Genomic DNA, 12209 nt, shown 5'->3' with positions numbered 1-12209 from the left:
TTGTCCCCTATCTAAGGGGTGTAACTTCTTAATTTCTGATATTTGTTTAGAAAGAATCACATTTCCAAAACGTGGGAATTTTAAACCACAAAAACATTTCCATTTTAGTTTTTCTTTTACAGAAAATAGTCCAAATTCTGAAACGAGGTACGGGCCCGATCACAAAACCCAAATTCCGAAACCTCCTTTCTTCTCCAATGCCGGCCGCCCTCCGCGCCATCCTCGCGTCGTCGACCCCTCTCCCGGAGCGCGCGATCTCGCCAGCACAAGCCCTCCTCCTCACCTCCGGCCTCGCCGGAGACGCTGCCGTCCTCGCGCATTTCGCCAGGCACCTCGTCTCCGCGACACGCGCGCCCGCGGACGCCATCCGCGCGCTGCTCCTCCTCCGCCCACGCCCGCGCTGCGCGCACCCGTTCAACGCTCTCATCTCCCACCTCACCCTCTCCGGCGACTCCTCCGCCGCCTTCCGCGCCTTCGCGGTCCTGGCCGCGGGCGGAGACGCCGGGCGGCCCGACGGGTACACGCTCCCCGCCGCGCTCAAGGCGTGCGCGCGGCTCGGCGGCGGCCTCCGCGAGGGCCGACAGGCGCACGCTGTCGCGGAAAAGGGCGGGTTCCTGGGGCGCCTGCCAGTCCGGAACGCGCTGGTCACGCTCTACGGGGCGTGCGGGGAGTGTGGCGACGCGAGAAAGGTGTTCGATGAAATTGCGAGACCGGACGTCGTGTCCTGGACCGCACTTGTGTCTGCGCTCGTCAGGGGCGGGAGGTTCGCCGATGCTCTCGGATTATTTGGCGAGATGGATGTTGCACCAAACGAGGGGACATTGGCTAGCGCGCTCGTCGCATGCGGGAGGCTGGGGGATGCGCGGTCTGGGAAGGCCGTGCATGGGTGGTATCTCAAACGGGAGAGGGAGATGAAAGTCATTGTTGGAAATGCAGTGTTAGATATGTATGTCAAGTGCGAGAAGTTGGATCTTGCAAGGCGGGTGTTTGACGGCCTGCAGGCGAGGGACATCGTTTCTTGGACGGTCATGATAAGTGGTTTGGTGAACTGCAGGCTTCCAAGTGAGGCATTGGAGCTGTTCAATGAGATGCAAACGTCAGGGGTGAAGCCGGACAAGGTTGTTCTCTCTACTGTCCTCTCAGCTTGTGCAAGCTTAGGCGCGCTGGACTCTGGCAGGTGGGTGCATCAATATATAGAGCGGAAAGGCATCGAGTGGGACGTGCATGTGGGGACGTCATTGGTTGACATGTACGCAAAGTGCGGGTGCTTGGAAACTTCTCTTTCAGTCTTCCATAAGATGCCCGTCAAGAATGTATCCTCTTGGAATGCGTTGATCAATGGGTTCGCATTGCATGGTCATGGTAGGGAAGCCCTTAAGTGCTTTGACAGGATGGTGGCTTCAGGCTTGCCCCCCAACGAAGTCACCTTTATAATCGTCCTCGGTGCATGCTGCCACAATGGTTTGGTGCAACAAGGCCTCCTGTTGTTTGAGTCGATGAAAAATGCATACAATCTCTCGCCATGGGAAGAGCATTACGGTTGCATGGTTGATCTTCTTGGCAGAGCTGGGCTCATCCAGGAAGCATATGGTTTAATTAAGGTCATGCCTATGAAACCTGCTGTGTTCACATGGGGAGCCCTGCTGAGTGCATGTCAAGATCATGGCCGAGTTGATTTTGCGCAGCAGATTCTTAGGCATGTTCATGAGTTGGAGTCCTCTGGGAGTGGGGTTTATGTACTCCTCTCAAATGTATATGCTGTGAATGGTAGATGGACTGATGTAAAGATGGTGAGAGGGCTGTTAAGCGAAAAAGGCTTGCGGAAGGATCCAGGATCCAGTGCCATTGAGGTGAATGGTAAGACCACTGAGTTCGTAGTTGGACAGAAGAACCATCAAGATATGGATGAGATAAGAGCAGTGCTTTCCACACTAATGAAGCAAATACATTTGGATGGGTTGTAGTTCTTCAGGCAGATTCTCGGTTTTCATTGGAGATTAGAACTTATGCATTCAATTGTCAGTTGGTCGTAGGGGGGCATACACTTTATGTGGCTCCGTCTACTGCTTTGGGTTAATGGTGATCAATCTAACCTTGGCATGTATGCGGCATGTTTATATACCATTGATTCTTGCCCATGTGCATATGCATTGTTTTTCTGGCATTCAGTCTGAACAGCCAAATGGAGTACAAAGTTGTCCATACATGATTCATGGTTGGTACCAGCCATTACTGGGTGCCTTTGTAATATTCAACCTCTCTTCGGTTGTTGAACATGATTGGCAGTGAATCTCAGCATCCTAAATGGCAGATGGAGGAATGGACTCTGACCCTTACAAGGCACTGGAGTAAACTCAGACTGAGTTGTACAGTAACCAGGCAAGGCAAAAAGTTGCCAAGCATTATAAAAATCAGATAGATTTGAGACTGGTAGAGTTTCTACTATGCACTTAACTGCACCAAGAGATATGCACAGTTAAATGTATCAGCCTTGTAAAGACTGCTGGGGTCTGTGAAGTTATCTTGAAGCCTAGGAGTCCTGAAGCTTTCTGAAGGAATATCATAAGAAATTTGAGATATCATTAGTTGTTGTGTTCCGCATCCTGCACTTAACTTGTTAACTGATCAAAGGTATCTGCTTTTGAACATGACGGGGACAGTTGTTGGATATGCCGTAATTATATATTCCTCACTTAAGAAGAAGAGAAAGTGTTGTTGAAGGTGAGAGTGTAAGTTAAATTCATTTCAAAAGCACATTGTTTAGTACTACCTCCGGTCATGATTAATCGAGCGGAGTGTATCGATCAAAGTACTGCATTAGGCACTGTCCGGCGTCAATTAAACATGACCCGAGGGAGTACTTGCATAACCGTAAGGTAAATTCATTCTGAAAGCACCCTACTTGGTGCATACACGCCAGAGTAAAATTTTAACTAATACATTGAAAAAGTCCAGCATTTACTATGCTTTGTGATGGGGACCCTTTTTTTAACTGATTGCAACATTGGCCTTTTTTTTTCTATCTTCTCACATTTTAAGTAAACTTCCTGCCTGTAGAGGATGGACAGTAATGGTTTCCATATTTATCTGATGTACCGCCTGCCTCCACATCCATTCTCCCTTTGGCAATTGAAGAACACTGCTGCCACTGGAGGTCCAAGAGAATAAAGTGCTGAGAAGTCTCTTGTATTGAAATTTTGTCTCCATCCTGGTGCATATATAGTTTGCTGGACAGATTGACGGAAGAGTACAAATGCAAAGCGATGTATTCCTGCAGTTGGTTTTGGGCTTTCATAACTGACAACTTCATTTCCTGCAACAAAATGTACACTAACATGTTAACATAGGTCATTCTAGTATGTAAATTCGAAGAAATTTCTGCCATGAATTGGTGTGAAAGACAGGACAATGTGCGGCTTACTATCCAGGTATGTTATTTACGTGTTTTTTTATATTTATTTTGTACTTTAAGCATTTGCTGTAGTTGTCATCTTCAGTTTTCTCCCCTAAGTAATGGCAGATAGTAACTTTTTTAAATCATTGAAAAAATAAATTAGGAAAGGAAAGAGAACTTAAACCCACCGTAACTGGCATTTGTTGATTCTGGGATGTCTGTCACCAGCCTGCGTATACAACCATAAGAATAATTTTAACTCTTGAGTTATTACATTGTACAAATATAGAAGTAATAAAGTTGAGTAACCTCTACTAGTTATGATATGTTCCAGGTCTTACCAATGAAGGTATTCTCTTTTTGTTGGGTTGCTTGGACTTGGTGAGTCTGGATCCACCATCACCTAATAGCAAGTTAAGTTGTTATTTTAGGGAAAAAAATGTTCTTATCCTAAGAATATAGTTACCAGGGAAGCAAACAATGATATTTCTGCAGATAGCCAAATATACACTTCCTGAAATGTACTTTTGCCTTGTATTATGAAGCAGTACCAACGGAGGTGCTGGGTACTAGTCGGGAGGCAAACCAGAGCCTAGCGCATAATCACGAATTAGGCGAGCCTAGGCGGTACATTTTGGCTAGGTAGGCTAGGTGGAGGAGGCCTAGTGGGTGGGCTAGACGTTAGATTTTTAGAACAACATTAAGAAAATATAAGTTTTCCATCAACTTGAGGCTTTTCAGACAAAGTTAAATAACACTCTGAAAATACAATAAAGTAAAGTAACTTTAATGTTGTTACTTGCCAGTTTCAATGGTACCATTTCTACTAGAGTACCTTCATGACGCAGGCCAAATGTGTAGATTCATATTATAATCATTTATTGACACATCTACTCATGATGACTAATATTCTTGTACTTCATGGGTGACGTGCATAATTTTATTTTCCAGTCAGCAGCGAATGAAAAGATGCAGGTATATGTGCAGACGCTAAAATAATGAGTAGAATAGTATCTCTATAGGATTCACATGAAATAAAGTAGAAGTGCAAAGGTCTTTTTCAATCCATACAGATGAGGTTGTACAAATTGCAAGACACTGAGATTCTTTGCTTTCAGTGTTCGATACGTGCTGAGAACAACTGAAGTGCATGTACTCCAAAATCTCATGCTATGGAAGAGAGGTTGCGTACTACTTTTAACAAGACAAATAGTAATGTCGAGTTTGACTTCTGATGTTAGAGCTTCTGTAGTTCAAGCGCAAGCTTATTTGGCTACAACGCAAATATACCTCCTCAATATTGTTCAATGCAGTAATGACAGACTTATGGACTTACCAGAGTGTAAAGGTTCCTCATGTCGCGCCCAGCAATTTCAATCCTTGGTTCATTTGCTACTTGTGACGGCTTGAGCTCAGACCCATTGGTTAGTACCTTGCTGTTGTATATAACCTTTAGTGATGCTGCTTTGACAAATGGGTCCAAAATATCCCCAACAACATGTCCTATGGCAAGTGCCTCTGACATGGTTTAGTGGTGATTAACAATCTTCAGGAACTGAGTAAGAATAGGTTGTGGTATGGGCAAGCTAACTTAGTTTGAAATGTGAACTTGGGTGAACTAATGAGTGCAGCTGCATGCCCTATATATACTAACAATCCAAGTGCTGAAGGCATTCATGATATCAGGAGTTACGAGCTCCAGACGTCTTGGAATCTAACTTTAAGGTATATGATATGATATTAGTCGCTATCACTGGAAATATTTAGTCTGTCTACTCTCTAAGCCTACACAAATGGAAGGAGTGTCCAATGCAATTCCACATCGATGGAATAAAATCTGATGGCCACGCTCACTTATTCCCTATATCTGGAACCGTAGGCATGATACATTCCTAATGAAAAGTTGATTGCCTTTTGACTTGTCTTTCAGATTGACAACTTATGGTCTTCATTCTCAACAGGAACTTTCTCTCCCTCTTCCTCAACAATAGTAGTAGGCAAATGGGATGAGTACGCATCAACAATTCAGTATTTTCCAACGTTATGTTTCGCCATGGTATACAAGTTAGAGATAGTACTATAAATTATTTTATGTTAATGGTATTGCAGCCAGGATCAACAAATTAATATGAATGGAAAAAGACGTTTTTATGATTGGTTGGGAATATTATGATACTACAACGATATAAAGTGGTTACTGGATTTCTATTGACACCTGTTCATTTGACGTCTCCCAATATAATTGTCTTGATAGTGCTGCAATTGGGTAGAGTCTTTTGAAGCAAATTAGTGGTACAGGTGTATGGCTTATTTTGATGCATCCCAACATCTAGAATACAGAATCAGCTCTTGTTCATCCTTTAAGAAATAGAGTGGTAGTTTCGATGATGAGGTGGCAGATTGAATTTTTAATAGACATATTCTCCATTATGATTGTTCATTACTCTTGCAAGTGAGATCTAGCTCAGGGGACTAAATGCTCAGAGAAGCGTAATGTGACTAAGGTACCACGGTTGAGTTTGGAATGACTTTTTTGCACATTGATTTTTCTGTTCGAAGAATTGATGTACTTTGGACAGTTACAATGTCTGTTCTAGACTTAGTGTTATAAACAACTGGATTTTATTGGTTATCTGTGTAATAGATGAACTAGGAACCATAGACCAAGAAATTCTTTTGCTTTTCCCTAAAAAAAAAAGAAATTCGTTTGTTTTTTATCCCGAATTTTTTACCATACGGTGTTCCTATAGTTTTCTAACGTCATCCCTCGTATCGTGCTATGTATTCCAATGAATTTGAGGTTAGCTGCACCCCATAAGGGCATTGTGTCACTTAACTTCTGTATACCATTAAACCAGAAGCTCCTTGAGTCACTTGGGTGACTAAGGGCCTGTCTAAGGGTACAAGTTTGCACACCAGACTCAAAGATTCATTCAAGGGCCATTGATTGTAATGTATAACACACATGTGCTGCTGGTAGATTTTCTACGAAGTTGGTCGTACTCGGTACATCTCCCCCAGATTTCCTAGTAGAATATGATCTCTAAGGAGCAAGGTTATGTAGCTTCATATGAACGAGCAGACACAAAGACGCAATTTTTTTTTTCTCTTTGGCATATCCGTCCAGACTGTCCTAGCTTTTTGATATTGTGATCTGCGAAATACGGTGTCCTAATCTTTCTATCATAACAGGAATATGTCTGCACGGCTGATACACTTTAGGTAAAGAGAAGACGGAAAGCATAGATAAGCTCTAATATACATTTGTTCCTGACAAATAGGGTCCACGGAATCCCAACTTATTCTTGTTATTTGCACCCTGGCTTTTATGTCTTCTGATATCGTGTTCCCACTTGCAGAGCGCAGACCTCTTGAGCTGTACTGAAGAATCCTCTGTGATTTCTCATAATCATTGACGTAAAGGTTCCAGAAATTGGCGAGGAAGCTCACAAGTCACAACCAGCCTTCATATAGCATTTGGAGCAAAGGAAAACGAACAACTGTAAGGTAATTATGATGACTAGTACTGTTAACTACAAGGGTGTTCATTTTCATACTTGACAAAACATAAAAGGCTTGTATATCGATGCATTGATAGAAAACAAGTGGTTGTTCTTTCGAAGAACTCAGTTTTTTTTTTTTCAATCAGACCCTACAGTAACTAATCTGTTGAAAACTTACACACGCTACTCCCTCCGTTTCATGATTCTTGTCATAGTTTAAATTTGAAGTAAAACCAGGACAAGAATTACGGAACTGAGGGAGTGTACATGGAATCCCTTAATTATGTTCTCTAACAACTAGATATGCATGAAACTCTTTAGGAAAAGGCACGGAGCAGGAAAGGCAAAGAGCTGAGTTACGTGGAAGAAGCGAACGTCAGGCTTGAGTAAAGAATAATCCGTGGACCTAACTGTACCTGGCATGATAATCTTGACTGGAGATGGAAGAGAACAATGCGCCATCCCCCTTTCACGTGGCTCAGCATCCCATTCGGCGTTCGCCCGCGGCCGATGGGACTCGCCGAAATAATGGGTCGCCGCCGTCGCCGGCCGGCCGGCCGGAATTCTAGAAATGGACTACTGAGAATCGCCGGGACATGATCGTCAGAATGCTAAGCTGCCGAAAACGGCAGAAAAGATTGTTCTCCTCCCATTGGCTCGTTCGGATCAGAAAACGACACTTGTTCGTACCGAAAATCATTGTCCGGATTGTTCTTCTCCATGCCATTGGCTCGTTGGATCAGAAAACGACGCTAGTTTGTACTGAAAATCGTTATCTCTGCTGGGATACATGGATATCGATTGATGGCAAAGAAAACGTACGTACGTGGACAGCAACTGTCCTCTAGCTGAGGTGTGGCCTACAGTGTCACCAGCCGAGCTCGAATCATTTTCGGATCAAAGTCAAATGCTTATATTCTTATAATGAGTAGTTTATTATTATTTCGTGAGCATAATTACATGGATGCACTTCTCGAAGGAGAACAGATGAGTTTACTCCCTAGTCCCTCCGTCCATGTACATAAGACCAACGTTTACAACACTAAATAAAGATTAATTACTTAATCTATCATGAAATATATTTCCATAATATATACGTTGGATACTGCAAATGTTGATATCTTTTTCTATGGACTTGGTCAATCTTAAACAGGCTTGCTCATGACAAGATTCAGTGATCTTATATACATAGACAAATGGAGTAATTAGTAATGTTAACGTTTATTCCACTAACAGTACCGGAAATCACTCTCTACATATATGTGGGCGTCCCAGGCTTATCCTGGGCGTCCATTTTTGCTTCAAGATCTGTGCAGGCTGCTGCCCACATTGCAGAATACCCCTCCAATATATGTTTCTGTTCAGTAAAAAAACAACCTTAATTTACCGACTATTTGCTATCAGATCCCTGTGCTGCAAACAGGTTCCATACTACCTTGCAAACCAGTACGGATTCAACAAATCAGTTAGTATATAATTAGCACGTAATAGTTTCGTTAGCCATTTTCCACGCCATTAATTGGACCTGGACCCCCTTTTTCCAGTACGTTTGGACATAATATAGTGTAGGGCAATATTAGTACTTTAATTAGTACGGTTTTAAGAAAAAATAATTTGCAACCCGGGAGTGCAGGAATCTAATCTTCAAATCCATCATGCAACGAAAATTTTGCACCATAAAACTAACATTTAACATGTACCATCTAGAATGATTTCTTCAAACAATCTGAACATGGAGAATGTTCACCAAAAATAATACATACAGAATCTTGAACCAACAAAGCTCATTTCCATTATGTTTAGAACAAATCAACATACAGATTGAACATGTAACTGTACCATTTTTTTTCCAGTAACGGTAATTGGATCTGGACCTTTTTTACAGCACACATGCAGAATCTGTACCAGATTATATTAGGAAAATGGAGGCTAAATAGTAGAAAACAATGGAATAGCAAATCACCGGATTGTGTTAGGAAAAAGTAAAGGCTAAATAGGAAAGAATGTAAGAGAATACATCTCGAACAGGAAAATTGATTCCCGTCATAATTCGTAAACATCACCAGGAATAAATCACACAAAATAACAAGAATTGGAAAGAGAGCAAGTCGGATTGAAAAAAGAAGTGGAAGAGGAAATCGGGCTCGAGAATGTCGCCGACCGCAGCTCGCACGAGCGCTCCCCACCGGCGGAGAGGTACGGCGGTGAGACGAGCCGGCGAGCTTCCCGAGCTGCGCCATCTCGTTCTTGTCGATGTTGGCGACGGAGCAGGGCGGTGGCGGACGTGGATCGGTCTGGACTGGCGCCAGGAAGCACACGACAACTGGGACGCTGCTCTCTTCCAGCTCGGGGACGGGGTTGCCGGAGTAGAGGACGACGGGGACCGGGGCGGCGCCGGAGTCGAGGACGACGTGGACCAGGGCGGCGCCGGCGTAGAGCTCAGGGAGAAGACGAGGAAATGGTGAGCTGCAGCGCCAGAGGAGAGGATAAGGACGAGAGGGTTCGTGGGCTCAAGGTGTACACGGTACATTTTCGTTCCTATAGTCACGCGAACATGCACAATGTACAGGTTGAAACTGCAAAATTGACAAGCACGCATCTTAGAACAATGATAGCCATTGGATAAGACAGGGACGCCCACCACTATGTAGAATCTCTGCGTCGTAACAGTACACACAATCAGAAAACAATTTGATCGGACAACTCTAATAGAGCTAATAACATACCGCATACACATTGTCCAACATGTGCAAACTCATACAACAAGTTGATTGGGGTCAACTGGTCGAACTTGCAATTTGGTGCAAATTCGTCCAAAATCATTCTGAAAGTGACATGGGGTGTTGCTATTTCTATGAAAAAAATCACTGCATATTTCCCTATCATAACCATGACCTTCACGTGTTTCCTCAATTGATCTCATCGCTGGAGGGAAGCTGAGGAGATGCAAGTGGAGAGTTTGCACCCCAGCGCCGACACGGAGAAGCCTGTAAGTTCGATCAGTGGAGTCCTTGCGTAGGCTCAGGAGGACTTTCTCCTACGCAAGGACATCTCCATGGCAATGGCACCATTGCTTCGACACTGGAGCAAAACACATATACCGTGGGCGAATAACCAAGATTTCAGTGCAAGGGAAGCATCGACACTGGAGCAGAACACACATACCGTGGGCGCATAACCAAGATTTCAGTGCGAGGGAAGCAGTGGCAAATATTACACACAAAAACACAGGCAAAGCAAGGCAGCACCGGTGAAGATGACAGAGGCGCCATGTGCACTCTCGTGGAACTATTGATTTTTTTTTTTTTTTTTGAAACGGAGGCAAAAGCTTTGCCTCATCCATTAATTAAGAAGATGGTGCACGGTTTTTAGAAGAAAACCGGGCAAAAACCTACAACAACCAGGCCAAGCCCGCACAAACAACACACCCACATAGACCACAATGCGACCCCAACAAACACTCAACACGACACTCCAACACCGCGTCGAAGAAGACATGCCATGGCAATGGGAGGCACCCGTCAACCAACTGCGGATCCATGGAAGGCAACGGTCAAGGTGGCGAGAAACTCGGAAACCTCTCTGGCAACGATAGCTCCGGGCACCATTGGCAACAACCCCGACTTAGCAACCATATCATCAATATGAGCCACCTGTCTGTCGGACTCAGCCGAGGAAGAGACTGCAGGCATCAACATCACCACACTTCTCGGAGGCAAGTGCCCGACACGGTGGAGAAGCCACATCCGAGCCGGGCCTCACTTCCTCGACGGGAGGAGGCGAAAGCACACCATCAAACAAGACTGCAGCGTCAACATCCGTCGGAGCCGTGACCGTCGAGCTCGCACCAACACAAGGAGAGAAACAACCACGAGGTGAGAAACAACCGTAGAGATGCTCATCCTCAACAACAGACGACTTCTGCTCAGCGGAAACAGGAGGAACCAAAGCATCCGCATCCGTCGGCTCCATAGCAACACCATCGTGTGCCAACAACCGCTTAAGCGTTGCCACCTCCTCACGAAGGGGACGGACCACCTCCTCGATGCGGATGTCAACCAGCTGAAGGAGCTCCAAGCGCATCAACGCAACCTGTGACTGAAATAGGGAGTCCAAACTGGCGTCGACCTTGAACTCCCCGCAACACCTAGGAGAGGGACTTGGCGGCACCGCTGCACACAACGGTGACTGGGACACGACCTCAGCCCAGCTCCGGGACGACGAGGGGCGACGAAGCTGAGTGGAACTATTGATCTTTCATGGCTTAGAAAAGGCAGGCACCCAAATACTTGGGTGGCAGGACTGAGCTATTGGTCAACCTGCCTGCTTTGGATCAGTTCTCGCTCATCTCAGTGCTTCAACTTCAGATCTAGCCGCTTTGGAACCAAATCCTCAGGGTGCAGCGGGTGGCGGGCAATGCTTCTCGGGTGCTGTCGCGTTGCCAATTCTTCTGTCTTCTTGTTCTGGAGGAGCTAATCGTTCTGTCACTCTGCTTCTCCACCCATGCCTCCGATCTCTCTTCTTTTTTATACAAAATCATATATGATAGAACCAGTTAAGAAGGACAATACAGAACAATCAGATACAAACAGAGAGCAAACGAGCTTCTAGTTGTCATCATCTTTGGCCAGATATGTTGCACAAACTTGAGCTCAGGTTTTAAATGTGGCACCAGAAATCCACCTGCAACAACAGGACAAAGGCTTCACCATTTGAACATTGCCCTAGGATTTGTTATCACCGCTCAAGATCTGGCCCCAAGACAATGCATTGCCCTGGGATTCTTTATGAGATGATTGCATGAACTTTGACGAAAATGAGATTCTTAACAGTCTGGACCACTCCAGATAACAGGCCTTCAATGGCCTCAAGACAATGCATTGTATGGTTGTTGATTTTGAAACTGTTGCATGAATTCTTTATGAGATGATTGCATGAACTTTGACGAAAATGAGATTCTTAACAGTCTTGTTCATTTTGTATCCATGAAATAGCAACAAGCCTAGAGTGAATGTTATCCACTTACCTCCCAGCACTATGATCTGCATATGGATCCATTATGCGCACTAGTTTTCAAAGGCACACATTCTGGAGATGTTCTAGAAGAATATTTCTAACAGTGGAGCTTTAAGATCTATGTAGTGTACTTTTCAGAATTTTACAAGTTGTTGGATGCATTCGGCCATAGTTGACTGTTATTTATTCCGCTCAAATCATTTAGTGGCTGGTACATTTAGCAAATGATGTATCTGGATTTGTGACTGAATCAGCAAAACAACCAAATTGGTCTGCTCCTTTAATCTCCCCCCCCC

General features: G+C 44.4%; 1 protein-coding gene across 1 annotated transcript; it reads right to left on the bottom strand.

Annotated features, from left to right (window-relative positions):
• Positions 1 to 2856: 2856 nt before the first annotated feature.
• Positions 2857 to 5281, bottom strand: LOC124674604 (protein FLOWERING LOCUS T-like). The gene is made up of 5 exons (XM_047210645.1): positions 4977 to 5281; positions 4731 to 4931; positions 3736 to 3797; positions 3583 to 3623; positions 2857 to 3313 (listed from the first exon to the last, which is right to left on the bottom strand). Exons 2-5 carry the CDS (start codon positions 4917 to 4919, stop codon positions 3084 to 3086), a joined length of 522 nt encoding a protein of 173 aa, XP_047066601.1. The 5' UTR covers positions 4920 to 4931; positions 4977 to 5281; the 3' UTR covers positions 2857 to 3083.
• Between the last annotated feature and the right edge of the window lie 6928 nt (positions 5282 to 12209).

Source organism: Lolium rigidum, chromosome 7 (assembly GCF_022539505.1).
Source record: "Lolium rigidum isolate FL_2022 chromosome 7, APGP_CSIRO_Lrig_0.1, whole genome shotgun sequence".
NCBI classification, from domain to species: Eukaryota; Viridiplantae; Streptophyta; class Magnoliopsida; order Poales; family Poaceae; genus Lolium; species Lolium rigidum.
Note: the sequence above shows the minus strand (reverse complement) of the source record. Positions and strands in the feature narration are given on the sequence as shown.